The sequence below is a fragment of the Acipenser ruthenus genome, chromosome 21 (assembly GCF_902713425.1).
Source record: "Acipenser ruthenus chromosome 21, fAciRut3.2 maternal haplotype, whole genome shotgun sequence".
NCBI classification, from domain to species: Eukaryota; Metazoa; Chordata; class Actinopteri; order Acipenseriformes; family Acipenseridae; genus Acipenser; species Acipenser ruthenus.
In genome coordinates, this window is record NC_081209.1 from 3983389 (window position 1) to 3997884 (window position 14496).

General features: G+C 43.9%; 1 protein-coding gene across 4 annotated transcripts in view; it reads right to left on the minus strand.

The window, feature by feature from the left end:
• Positions 1-563: 563 nt before the first annotated feature.
• LOC117428024 (protein FAM222A-like) overlaps positions 564-14496 on the minus strand; it is a 49763-nt gene continuing 35830 nt past the window's right edge. For all 4 annotated transcript variants that reach the window (XM_058994380.1, XM_058994376.1, XM_058994377.1 and 1 more), the window contains one exon: positions 564-8507. In XM_058994380.1, the coding sequence (XP_058850363.1) occupies positions 7051-8490 (1440 nt within the window). In that variant the 5' untranslated portion in view covers positions 8491-8507 and the 3' untranslated portion in view covers positions 564-7050. The remainder of the gene's footprint in view (positions 8508-14496) is intronic.

Sequence of the window (14496 nt, forward strand, 5' to 3'; positions counted from 1 at the left end):
GATGAGAAAACCAGTCTCGGTTTCGCTTTCTAAATTCGCCGAACGGGAGGATATTTGGGAGATTTCAGGCATTCAGCAAATCCTATGATACACTCCCTTCAAAGCAGATATTAGTTTGAAAATCCATAGGATTTATTCCAAGAGAAAACTCTGGCCCAGTACACTGCACGTACCCACACCCAGTGAGACTGACTTGTGCAGGAACTGTATTCCAGTAAGCTACAGTCACCCAGGGGCTGGTTTCACAAAGCACTGCCAGCACTTAGCATTCTGCTAGCTAGCAAGCCATCTTAGTTTAACCAGTTTCAAAAAAGAACGAGAACGTTTAGTAGAAATCCACTCAGCAAGTCTATACGGAAGCAAATTGGATTTAGCAGACTGCTTCCTAGAACGGCTTTGTGAAACTAGACCCGGTTTATTACTTGATTAAAATGAGGAAGATGAAAATCATCTTCATGCCCACCACTGATCTGCAGCACAGCTCTGAAAGCAGCCTCTTTAAGGTCAAGGGAAAGATGTTCAAATAAAACACAGCAAATCAGAAAAGGAAACTGAGGCTGGAATGTACAAGGAATCTGTTTTATTTGCTTCAAGTCAAACAATAATAAAATAACAGAGGAGAGAATAAATTAAACATCTACATTAAAATAAAGAGATTTCAGTCCTGAGTGACAAAAAGCAGGGATTATTTTTTTTTTTTTCTGAAAGTACAATAAGATTATTAATAATGATGCTGATATTTCAGGGAAGGTCTGTGGTTTTGAAGACTTCAGGAGGGCGATGGAATTAAAGTAAGCAATCACAGGGAGACAAAGGGGCTGTAGGCACATTGAAGAGAATCCCAAGGCTAAAGATATGACAGCTTTGTTTGAGTCAGGCTCCTTCATTAAATCAATCAAGCCTTCTTTTAAAAAAAAAAAAAAGAAATGAATCATTTATTTCTTTATACATTTATCCTGAGGAAACGTACAGTTTTCACACATAAATACAATACTGCAGGGAGAGCAATGAAAGATGATTAAATAAAGAGTTTCCATACATTTGTTATTTCTCAAGGTTGTTTTACCCCAGACCCTGGCTATTCCGAGGTATCAAGAGAGCTTTCTAGAACCAAACTTTTAAGGTTTCTTGAACTGGCTGAACAGAACAATTGCAAAACAGGTTTCCCCAGACTTGGTATGCGGGTAAGGACTATGGTACAACTTACCTACAGCACATGCAAAAAAGGCATGTTTTATTTTAAAAGTGGCGTTATTTCACATTGAGTTGAATAAAAAAAAACTACATGATCAATTGCAGAAAAAAAACATGTAATACGCATGTAATTAAGACAGTAAATACACATCTACTACGCTAGCACTTATGCTATCATTATTGGAAATGTACCTGTTTTGTCTTTGTCAACCCATGGTTGATATTGAAACACCAAGGACAGATTACTTTAAATATATCTCGCCCCACAGAACCAGTATGCCACTTCACAGACAGATCTAGAAATGTATGTCAGTCCATTTTTGGGGATAAGAAAATCATGTTCTGGCTACGGGAGTATTTGGAATATGGGAATGCACAATACATATTCCAAATAGGACAGCAGATTATTATATCATTTCATACTCCTTTTGAATTCCCTGCCCTCCTTTTGAAAAAGTGCATGACTGCGGGGTGCAATACTCCATGGCATACTGGAACGAGCGAAGGAATGAAAAGAGCGCGTGCGTGACGGACAGCCTGCGAGGGCACAGTCGAGAGTCTTGCGTTACTCTTCTCATTTCTTACATGCTTTTAAAGCCATTCCTTCGGTTTTAGTTTGCATTTCCCCAGGGTTTTATTTCAAAAGCTAATGGAAACAAGACAGTCACATAAGACTTCAGAGAGAGAGAGAGAGAGAGAGAGAGAGAGAGAGAGTGGGATTAGAAATCGGATGTATTTGTAACGGAAGGAAAATTGCAACAAACTGCTAATAAGGATAATATTAACCCCCCCCCCCCCCCCCCCAAAAAATAAAATAAATAAATAAAAAAAAATAATAAAACACAGGTTGTCTGCTTGATAGATTCGTCCATTGTTCAGGTGCTGATGATTATGATCATCTATTTTTAGTTTCCTGCCTGCCACTGCAGAACTGTCAAACAAGCAATTAGACGGAACGGGACAGTGCACATTCAAAATGTGTCTGCTATTTCTCAGTATGCTGTGTGTAAGCATGGCTGGATGGGGCTGCACTGTACCAGAGGGAGAGAGCCCTTCCTGTTGCCAGGGCTGGCCTGGGTGGATTTTATTTCCACAGAGAGAGCAGCTGCCTTTGTTTTTCTGTTTTTCAGCATCTTTCTTCCCTTCCCTCATTGCCTGTCCCCTTTGTGTCTCATTTTTTGCTGAATTCACACACTGGTTTGCCTTGAGCTTCTCACAGCCACGTTGTTTATGAGAAGAAGAAAAAAAAAAAAAACGTACAAACAAACAAACAAACAAACAAACAAACCATATCAAATCTCTTGTGAGAACAAGGCTGGACTGCCTTGAACAAAATATTACAGACTCAACACATAATTAAACCGAGGGCGTGTGTGTATATACAGGGAAGCCAGATTCCCCTGTCGGTCAATATAGAGATATATTAGGAGTTTTTGAAATCCTTAAATTGATAAGCCACTTGTCATAAATCAGACATTCCAACACTTGTACTGCTTGAGAGAAAAAAAAGGATCTGAACTTGTATGGTGAGGGGTATTGTCATGATATACGGTACTGCGTGTGCAGTACATTTAGACGTTGCCTATCTGCATATATATTGATCCGGCATCATAAATCTACAAATCCCATGTCTTGTCTAGGACGGAAGCAGAGTTTTTCCCTCTTTTCGTGTCCCTCACAAACAGGAGATGAAAAATGGGTGGAAGAAAGCTGGCTAATGAGACAGTTTCTGGGCCGCCCTTCCTCCCCACTGTCCTTACAGGATTTACGCTCTCTATCCCTCTTGCTCTGTCTATCTCAACGCTGTGCCCTTGAAAATGTTGATAAAGCTAGTTGTCGTATCGAGTAGCCGAGGTTTCGGGGGAAAGCTGATTAGTGACTCTCCTGGGGGGGATAAACAAGCCGAGGTGAGCCACACAATGCGCTGGCAAAGGTGGGGGGGGGGGAGGAGAAGGGCGAGTGAAAGACGAGCGAGAAGAAGGGTGTTAAGTTAAGGGGCTATGCCTAATTTCAACACTAGGGGGTGTTGAATTACAAAATACATTTGCATTCAATTGCACTTACCCGAGGCTACAGACTTGTATAACTGCTATTAAAACTATAAACAGGCTATATCTTTAACAGTTACTGTATTGGTAGGATGGTGAGTGATGCGTATGCACTGTCAGCCAAGCACCCACCCAGACTGCACTTTGACATCTCTTGGTGTAAAGTCACTTATTATTTTATACAAACACAGCCTCCCCTTCCCTGTGATTTAATTTCACCCTCAGATGCACACCACAGGCCGACAGAGGGGCCTCTTGTTTGTTTAAGCCCGTTCCCTGAGACTAGGCCCATTAGTGGCTGAAAGCACTGTGGCTAAAGACTGGGACGAGCAGAGGGGGTCCTAACAAACCCCTTGTCTCAAGGACTGGAGAAGAATTCAAAACAAAAACCACACCAGGCCCTAACCCAAAAGCACCTCTCTACAACCTCACGCTTGTGAAATCTTTCTACCGTGAACTGTGCGTCAGGCCCACAGCTGACAGGCTTAATTGTTTGAGCTGAAGAGGCATTGTGTACCAAGAGGTCAGAACTGAGGGACTAGGAAGCAACGTGACCAAGTGCTGCGTAATGAAAGCAGCGCGGCTCAAGTGGTCTGAGCAGAGGGACTGGGAAGCAGTGTGGGCTGGTGGTCTGAGCAGACTGACTGGGAAGCAGTGTGGGCTGGTGGTCCGAGCAGAGAGACCCCTAGCTAAGCATTATCCCTGAAATCACAGGCTCTCTGTTTGTTTAAGCAGTAAGCACTAAGTTTCACTGGCCCGTCCTGTAAAGGGGGTTCAGATAATGACACACCACCATATGTCGCTGTGTTTCAACAGCTGAGAAAGCCCAGTGTGGATGAGTGAAGCTCTGAGCTGAAATCTATTTGGAATTTAATACCATTATCCTAATGCGAGCAGCTCATTGTTTGTGTCAGGAATCTGCTTGCACTGCTAGAGTGGAGAGGGTCACTGTGGGTGGAATATATTCCCCCCATCAACAGTTATGGAACAGAGAGCGTGGCGCCCTCGACAGACAGCATGGAGCCTTTAAAAAGACCCACCCCCGCCCAATCCCTCTGTGGAGCCGGGCGCATTATTCAATCCACTGAAGACAAAGACGCTGTATTGAGGCTCCATGCTGTCCCATCACTGTTAAAATCCCAGTACAAAAACAGGCACTGCAAGCCATTTCACATCCCCCTGCTCAATGAGGGTGGAACGTCTCTCTTTGCTGTTCCCTAAACCAGACTGAGCTTGCTATCCAATATATGGAATATATACCAGAAACTAACAAAATCCGCCCACTATCCAACTGTGAAACCTACCAGGTGCCTGCCACAAAACCTGACTCCCAAGCCCGAATGCCGCACTGCCCTAGGGCAACTTCCAAGGGACCCAAGCCCGAATGCCGCACTGCCCTGGGGCAACTTCCAAGGTCTCATCGGCTTTATGTGCAATGAACAGGAGTTTGGATCGTCCTAATCACATTGAAATGGGTGTCAATACAGCTTCCTGTCTGCTCCGAGATATACAGTCGCTCCCCTAGTTCTCTTAGTGTTAGCCCTAATTAGTCTAAGAAAATAAAATACATTCTATATGATTTACATTAAAAAAAATTAAATGAGCAGAATGCAATGCCTTGTTTGAAGGAGGGTTACATCAGCATTAAAATTAAATGAAATCTCACTGAACAACTAACACATCCTGTTTCTCCTCGGTAGTTAAGCACTTCAAATCAATCACTTTTAAGACGACTCTCCTGAAGAGAGCACTGGGTGCAGTACAGGTTGTGGCAAGCCCGGTTTCATCCCATTAGCATAACGAAATAGGACTGATGAAAGCGATCCAGAGAAGTTTATGGAGAAAGAAAATGCTGGATTAGAAAAAGTACACAGGGATCGAATGTCTTGTTTCCAAAAAGCGAACTGGGAAACGTAGCGGTCGTGTGTGATGCACAAAGAGTGGGGAAATGCTGTCTGACAGTGTACAAGTTCAGCCTCTCAGGCTGTATAGGAAGACTGGACATGCTTATAAGGGCAAATTGATCAAATTAAAAGAAAAGCCTCAATCTTTGGGTTCTCAGGCTCTTGCAGAGATTGTTCTGCCATATCTTTACTGTTTATATATTGTGTTCAGTTTTTTAAAAAAAAGGCAAGCATTTTAATACTTACTTATAAATACAGCACATTCATATTATAGCCCAGGTCTACATGATACACCAGTACCTAGTAGAAACGACAAACAATTAATAATGGTCTCTCAAGCCAAAGCCAGCACATGGTGCAATACACTACATCCAACATGTCACAGCATGAAAATAAAATGTATATAAAATGTATATCAAGCATCGTCACCTGGTCTTTTTTTAAAAAAAGAAAACTCGCAAGAGAACCCTCAGATCTGGTCTTTTTTCTAAAAGAATTTGAAAATGTTCCTGAAGCTGGGGGCAGACAAGTTCTGATTAGATCCTGGATTGCTGTCACGTGACTGGATATAACTGGATCCAAGGTAAAGCTCCATCTCTCTCTCTCAAACACACACAGACTCCCTCTCCAAGCTGGCACAGCTGGGACTGAAGCCAATCACTTGGGTAACCAATCAAAATTCAAAAGATACAATTCCACTGCCTTCAAAATTGATCTGGGATCAAAAGGTGGCATTTCCTTGATCCCATTCATGCTGTTATTACTAGAACGGAGCGTTCTCTGTTCCCTCAGCGTATACAATTTGATTTCTGCACTTAACTCTGATTGTGGAAATCGTATAAACCAGGATCAAATCTGAGCTCTCCAATCTTACCCCCATGAACCTAAAAACTACCTTCGGAACCAATTCAAAACGAGAGAATTGAGGGCATCTTTGTCTTCTTTATTTGAACGTATATCCCAATAAGGCAAACACATGCCAAGTCTGGGGACCACCTGTAAATTTGAACAGCGGAGAGACAATTCATGATACATGGTTTGTTTTTTGCTTTTTTTTTTTTTTTTTAGTGCACCTCCAAACACCTCAAGCCCACGGTTCTTGCAGAACCAGAAGCAACAGCCTTGTTTCATTCAAGGAAGCTGGAGACAGCTTATAAAAAAAACAACAATTAAAACCCTGAAACAGAAAAATTTTAATAAGCAATAAGAAATAAAGACCTTTTCCCTTAGCAGCCAACACATACATTGTATATCAACCTAAAAAAAAAAAAAAAATAGGTTCAAGTTTTCAAGTTTCTTAAATATATTTACTCCAGATCACCCCACTCCCCCTCCCACCCATTTTCTAGCATTTATACTCCAAGCAGTGCAATTCACATTAATTATTAATTTTTTTCCCACTAAAACAGTTCTTGCAGCTTTCATCTGTGTAGCGGCAAAAGACGATTCTTGTCTTCTCTCTTTTTATTTGTTGTTTGGAACCATTTGCACGGCCTTGGCTTTTGTGTTGGTCCTCCAAGGTGTAGGGGGCGCTTATGTGCATATTTCTTTCACCTGTGTGCACCACATCCAGTAGCAAGCTCACAAAAACAACACCAGCAAAAGCAAACCATCCCCCGTTAGCAAATCTCACTCCAACCAGCAATCAATTTTCCAGCTTCAAAACTGAATTCCAACTGCCTACCACCCCAGACACACACACGCGCTACTCCCCTTTCACCTTCAACCTTTGCCCGTTAGAGCCACCACCTCTTGGGGAGCTTTGGAGTCACCCATCCTCTTCTTTTAAAGCAGTGCCAAATCGCATATCTATAGATATTTATATATAATAAAGATCTCCTTTTCTGTTTTAATAAATTTTTTTCTTAGTTTTTTTGTTTCAATGTTAGTTGTTTTTTTTGTTTTTATCTATATACCGGCAGTCGAATGTGAGCGTGCTGGTGATCCAATAGCCTGGGCACCGATACTGTCTCGTAGCCTTTGCCCAGCATCTGCTCCTTGATGCAGGGAGGGTGGATGTCGTTGATGAGGTATTCCAGCGACTGGAGGCTGCTGCTCAGGATGGAGGTGTTGCAGAGGGTCTTGCTGGGCAGGCTGCAGCACAGGCCGCTGTCGGAGGGGGGGTGGTGGTGATTATGGTGCTGGTGGGGGAAACCCAGCTCTCTGTGCCCCCCGCCGCCCCCCGTGTTGGCCCCCGCAATGTCCTGGGGGTTGTAACAGTCGCTGTCGGGGGTCACCAGCACGCTGTTCCAAGGAGGGGCAAAGTACTGGCCCACCGAGAAGTTGCCGTGCATGCCAGTGCAGTTCAGCGGAGAGGAGCTCACTTTGTCCAGCCAACCGGCACCTGCAGTCAGGGCGTAAGGCCTGGAGGACACCAGGGCGCTGCCGACCACCCCCACCGCGCTCCCCGGCACACACGTTTCCGGAGATTTGCTAATGGCTCCACCGCCTCCGCTCCCAGCACTGTACATCCTCAGGGCAGCCTGATGCTGCTGCTGCTGCTGCTGCTGTGGATGACGCTGCTGGTGCTGGTGTTGTTGGTGCTGCTGCTGCTGCTTTTGCTGCCAGATGATATAATCCATGCTGTCCATATAGGCTGCCCCAGCTTTGACAAGCTCAGCCCCCTGGGTGGGCAACACCGCCCCAGCGTAGGCCAAACCGCTCTGGGCCACCATGCCGCCGGGGAAGCCTGCCATGCTGCCAGAAGAGTTTGTAGAAGCTCCCGCCCCCTGTTTTGCTGGGCTGGGGTTGGCGGTTGATGCCGCCACCACCACCCCCTGGCACACCTGCTGCAGAGCCTGGGCCTGGCAGTGCTGGTTAATCTGGTAGATGATGCTCTGAATGGAGGGCAGGTTAGACTGCGGGGGCAAAGCCAAGCCACGGCCCCCTACAATGGGGATAACGGAAGCAGCCACAGTAACATTAGGAGGTACCGGTACTGTGGGAGCTTCAGGGGGTTTGGAGTGGCCTGTGTGGTACTGTATCTGCGCGTGGCTCTGGGATAAAGTGCTGCTGCTCGGTGGTGGATAAGGGGCCGCTGCAATCTGGGCCGGGGACAGCTTAGTCCGCTTGCCCTCAGAGTTTTTGACCACGGCCTTTCCTGTTGTCACGGGGGGCGCGGTCTTGACGATGGCGAGCAGGCCGTTGTAGCCACCCGTGTGCAGGTGTGGGTAGGGGCTGTAGCGCTGGCCTGTGGTGTCATAGCCATTGATAGTCCGGTTAAGGTGCTTGTGCTGGGGTACCCTGATATTCGTGGGGAAGATCTTGATGGACAGGGGGCTGTTGGCTGTCTTCTGTGCGTAGGCATCTAGCTCGGCCGTGCTGGGGTACCGCGGGGAATGCATGGGCGCCACCAGCTCACCTGCAACAGAAAACACAGAAACATCCGTCACTTCAACTATTTACATTACAAATGTTGATATATATACAATTTATCAATCAGTTTTAGTCACAGGTTTAATATTTTTTGAACTGAAAATGCTTTTAAAAAATATCCTTATGGCAATTTATCCATTGAAACTTGCAGCTGGTAAAACTCAATGGCATTGTTAAATCAGAGCACTTAAATTAATTCTGACTTCTTTTTTTAATATAAAATTATCACTACTGTCCTGGGAAATCCCGAGTTAAAACAGCCAATTTAGTTTTCCGTGGCCTAATTGAGATTCAAAACCAAGGTCTCCAGACTCCCGATCCTCAGCATCAGCCCTCAGTCACTTAGCCTCCTAAATGTTTACATCAGAGCAGACCTAATGAACGAAGAAGTGGACATTTCAAGATTGGCAATACATTTACCAATGACTGACTTTGGGCTTCATTTACCAAAGCTTTGTACTCCAGTGCAATACTTATGTATTTGAAAAAAAAAGCACCCCACCCCCCAACGCAACTACTCTATACAAAAACAAACACACTTCCGCATCCCTAAGTTCCAGTGTGCGGTTAAACTGTTGTGACTATTTTCAGTGCACCAGCCTGCTTTGTGTAGTTTCTTTCTGAGACCACAATAGCTGCCTGCAATGATGAAACCATTAAAAGCACATAAGCTGTTTACATCAAGGTGGAGAGCAAAACTAGCTGACAGCTTTGATCAAAAAGAGAGGGGCTGCAGTGTTCTTGACTCTTCAGCTAATTTAGCTTTTGTGGAAAAACATCAGATTTCTGACAATTGCCGCCTTGGGCCATCATTCTGGCTGAAAGCCGATGGTTAAGCTTTTGTTCCTCTGGTTTGTTACGGCTGGACTGGACTCCTAACTCCTAACCAAACTAAAAATCTCTGCACACCCCCATTCACTGCGACAGAAGCCCCTAGACTACAAATAACCCCAACCCTAACCCCAACCTCAACCTCAACCTCAACCTCAACCCCAACCCCAACCCCAGACCCCAGCTTTCAATTCCGTGGTGATCAAACACCAGGCACGGCCCCACACTGTCCCTTATTTATAAAGCCAGTGCCTAACGAGTCTGAGACAAACTCAAAGTGCAGGGAATGGGAATCCACCAGAGGAACCAAAGGGGTGGCGATGGGGTGGGGGGGGGGACCTCGCTGCGAGATTGGATTTAAACTACATTATTCAGGCAATTTCATGGCTACTTAGCTCACCGCTGCAAAAAAAAGAAGAAAAAAGGAAAGCGCTCCATTTACAAGTAATACATCAAACAACTGCAAATTACAAGCACCCAAAAAAAATCGTTTCAGACTTATGCAATTTTACAAAAGTGCCGGAATTAACTGTGATAACACCGTAATCAGCAAAAGCCATTGAGACTACGAGGAAGAAAAAAATAAATAAAACTAATTTCTTTTCTTCTAACAAAACCATTTTAGAGACTCCCTGATGCTCCACAGCCAGAACTCATTTGTTGTTCCCATTCACGCTCTCATTCAGACTATTTCAAGCACCCAATGAGCCTCCAACTGTGAAAATGATTAAACCTACAAGATCTATCCAATAAAGGAAATAAATTGTGTGTTTAAAATGGAAAACAGAGGCAGGATAGTGTTGCAGTGGTCGCATGCTGCTGGAACCAGTAACATACTGTACTCTCAAAACTCCTACACAGACCCATGATACACACACACACACACACACACACACACACACACACCCCTAGAGGCGACCAGGCCAGCTCCTTAGAGGACAGCTGTCTAAACTAAATAAGAGAGATTTCTGCATTATTATTTAGTATTAGCAGTGGTGGGAAGCGTGAATTTGAGGGCAGGGTAATGTTTTAGCATGATTTTAATATTTTTTATTTACATCTACTTAAGTCTTTCCTTGGTTTACTGTTGTTCAGTTATAAATTGACCACACTTTTGTGCTTTTATGATATACTGAAGTACACTATATATATATATATATATATATATATCTATATATATATATATATATATATATATATATACACATACACACACACATATACATATATACATAAGTTTGCCTCAGAACTTCACTCCCTCATGCTCACTATCTCTCTCCCTCTCCTGCCATTTGTAAACATTTAAAAGCTTCAAATGCCAGCCTGACTTCAAAGGGTTTCTCCCTTTATAGGCTATGGAGATTAGAGTTTTTGCAGCACAGCAAAAACCATCTCCCCACCACAAAGGTTTGATGTTATTAGGCCCAGAAGTCGCTCTGGTGTACCAGCTGACTCCGAGGCCCTTTGAGTTTACATGTACACTAATTATAATGCTATGTTGTGTAGTCACACTACCTGCCAGCTTTGGCAGTTTAAATCTTATACCGCAAAACAGCACAGTCTAATTCTTCCAGTGAGCACGTACGCACACACGTACACACACTAGCTGGCTGGCTGTTCTAGGGGATATCCCTATACTAACCAAGGCAGAGTAATCCTTAACCTAAACAGTACAGTAACCTCATACACCAAAGGCTTCAGACAGCAGTCCCCTATCTCACCATCATTCTTATGACCAAACAGCAAAACATGCACCTTGAAAAATAGGCACTGGATAGTGGCTTAACGTTGAGAGTCGAGAGCTGGCAGCCAAAAGATTTGGACTCGTAAGTGCAGAACTTACAGGGCCACTTTCCACTGCGACCATCTCTGTACAGCCATGTATGATTAAATCACTTGAGGGTTGTGTGTGTGTGTGTGCGTGTGTGCATGGGGGGGGGGGGGTAATAGATCACAAAGGGGGTACCCCCTCCCCCAAAATAAAGACAGCCTTTGATTTGTGCCGAACTCACAGCTGCATTCTCCTTCATGCAGGATCGGCTGTCCTTGGGGTGGCACGATCCTGAATACTCAATTAACACGCTGCTAATTAGCCGCTGACACGCGCTGAATTCTGATGAACTCATTTCAGGAGACAGATAACGAGAAGCAGCAAAAGAAGCTGGGTTTGAAAGAAAAAAAAAATGGAGAGACATTAATTTGAGCTTTTTTTTTAAAAAAAAAAAAAGGATCTTTGTAATTGCGATAATCAAAAGGCAGCTGTGTCTCATCGAGCGGGCCAGGGAGAAAGAGAGATGAGAGAGCGAGAGCAAGAGAAAAGGTAAAAAGGTAATTATAATAATAGGAACGGAAGGATGGAAACTGCGTTGGCCGAGACATCTGTATAACGTCTACCTGCACCCAGCGTAGTACAATATATTTAAGTTTATAAAATGGAACAAAAGAGGGAGCAATCTCACTGACTAACAAGTGTTCCATCCTCTGTAAATATGGCTCTGTACCAGTACAGCTTGGAACTTTTTGAACCAATCAGATTAACTGGACAATCCATTACTTTAAGGGTGCGATAGGATGGGTGTGCTGTTTTATAAACCCAATAACACACTCCAGGCTGTTCAAATATGGTTTAACGGCACTTGGCTTTGCGAGTTATTGCGTTTACAAAAAATTCAGGGAATTTTTTAATTGATTTTTAAAGAGCAAGGAGATAAAAAGAGAACTGCAAGATAAAACAGATGTGATAATTCAACCTTAGGTATGATATCTTGGGCAATACTCAGTCAATGTCAACAATTAAACTGAGACGGGGACAGAGAGAAAATGGGGGAGAGATGAGCCTTAAATGAAGGAAGGCTGACCTAACCAAACCTATCGTTCCACTTTCTTTTGTCGTTTATTTTTTAAATTTTTTTACCCTCTATAAGCTTAAATCGGAATGCGAAGGCAGAAAAGACAGTAGCACTGCACCCTGAACAATACCTGCCTGGTGTTAATGGAGGTGTCAGCTGACACAGGCCGATCAGTTGCCGATTAAAGCTAGGCCTCAAATCGCCATGACAACTGTTTGTGTGAACACAATTGGCCCTGATTGAGCCAGCTGTTAAGGCCCCCACAATTAACCCAGCTTCCATTCTGCTTAAACCACTGCAGCTTAAATTCACTAAGTGCAGTGACATTAGGCAGGGTTAACCATGAGGCCCCCCCCCCGAAACACTGTCCCAGCGAAGCTCAACCCGGTCTCTCAATTCAAATAATAGACATGGTCCTGCTTGCTCAGCCGTCAGTCAATCAAGCCTCATGAACACCACAGGAGTTTCCTGTCAGCGTACGTGGAGAAGCATCTGTGACAATCAGCAGACCCTCTTTTGAATAGGGGGGGTAAACTTTATTCACTGGCACTAAAAAAAAATAAAAATCAATATTGACCTGCTTCTAAATGTATACAAGGCGATTCATCTTACGGACCCACAGGGCAGGTTTTAAATACTAAAAGAAGATTCATCAAGGTCTGTTGTTCAATAAATACTCCCGTCACCCTGGGCTGTTTTGTGTGCATACAAGGGATGTGTAAAACATTTATTTTCCCTGACGTGGGTGGAATAAAACACAAACTCGGTTTTCCGTTCACACTGTGCCATCATTGGAACACTTTACTCTGTTTAAAAGCTGTTGTCCTTACACTGTACTCTGGATATTATTGAATTGCATTATTCATTTTTGCGAGATTTTACTTTTTGATCTGGAATGGGGGAAAAGTATTTGGGGAATAGGTGAACATGATTGACAGCACAGAGCTTGACACACATTTTAAAATGAGACGTCGTGGGACAGTTTCAATAAATTCTTATAATTGGGGGTGGGAATTGACAACCTTCAGTAAATGCAAATAAAGCCAGAGCTGTTTTACAGACCACCTGGATAGAAGGACCCCCAACAATAATCTACAGGGATGTAAATGAGACTCCTATTCAATAGCAGTTTCACCCCATTATAGGTTCTAATACAAGGTTCATTAGCTCCAGTGTATAAGTAACAAGTTCAGGTGTGTCCAATTAACCTCATAGTAAAACCAGGATCAAACTGCTACAGAATGCAATGGGGGGCAGGTGTCTTATTTCCATCCCTGATCTATCTATCTATAAAGGTTGCCTGACTTGAAATATTCTCTGTATGGTCCAGCTGTATTTATGTTACAGTCGATAATTACTAAAGGGGAAAATAAAATTGGTAATGCACAGCTCTTTGTAAAAATAAAAAATAGCACCTCTTATCTCTCTTTCGTGAGCCGAGTGGTAATGCTGCAGCCTCGTCTCTGCCAGAGAGCTGTGTGCTTGGTAGGAAGCCACAGCCCTGATCAGTTAGTGTGAGGTGGTGGTGGGGGGGGGTTCTGATGCCTGCTCCTTCACCCCCTGCTCCGAGTTCAGCAGCTGCAGCCCCAATCTCTCAATCTATCTAGGCCATCGGTGCGTTCTGGATGACCACAGAGCTACAGCGAGAGATGGGGAGAGGAGCAGCAGCCGAGGCGATGGTGACGATAGAGCAGAGCGCGCCGATAAGAGCAAGGAGAGAGAGAGAGACGACAGGCAGCAGCTTCCGTCTCAGCACAGGTAGAGCACAAAACCACAAGCTGCGCTGCTGAGGTAGTGTGTGTGGGAGTGTGCGAGCAGGTAAGTGTCTGTGTGGAAGAGTCTGAGTGAGAAAAAGGGAAGGAAGTGTATGTGAAATGCTGGGGTATGCATTGTGTGCACGTGTCAGAGTGGCTTCACAGTATTTGATGTTGTGTACAGTGTACATGTCTGTTTGGTTCAGTTGTCTTTTTTTTTATTTTTTATATATAAACAAAATGAATCTGTTACCGCAACCCCTAAACTAAATGTATGAAAACAAAAACAAAAATAAAACCACACCTTACTGTTGTAACAATTGTTTGTAGCAGTCTCAAAACTGCGCTGGGGTAACAAGGTATTCTCCCCCCCCCACCCCACCCCCCCAAAAAAAAAAAAAACAACCGAGATTCAAAACAACCTAAACCACACCTTCACATCCATCCGACTACCCTCTATTTTCTATTCCTTCTGGTGACTCTGTTTGTCATTTCAAAGGAGTCTGGGTTTTCTCCCTCTCCCTCTGTTGAGTAAGTGAGT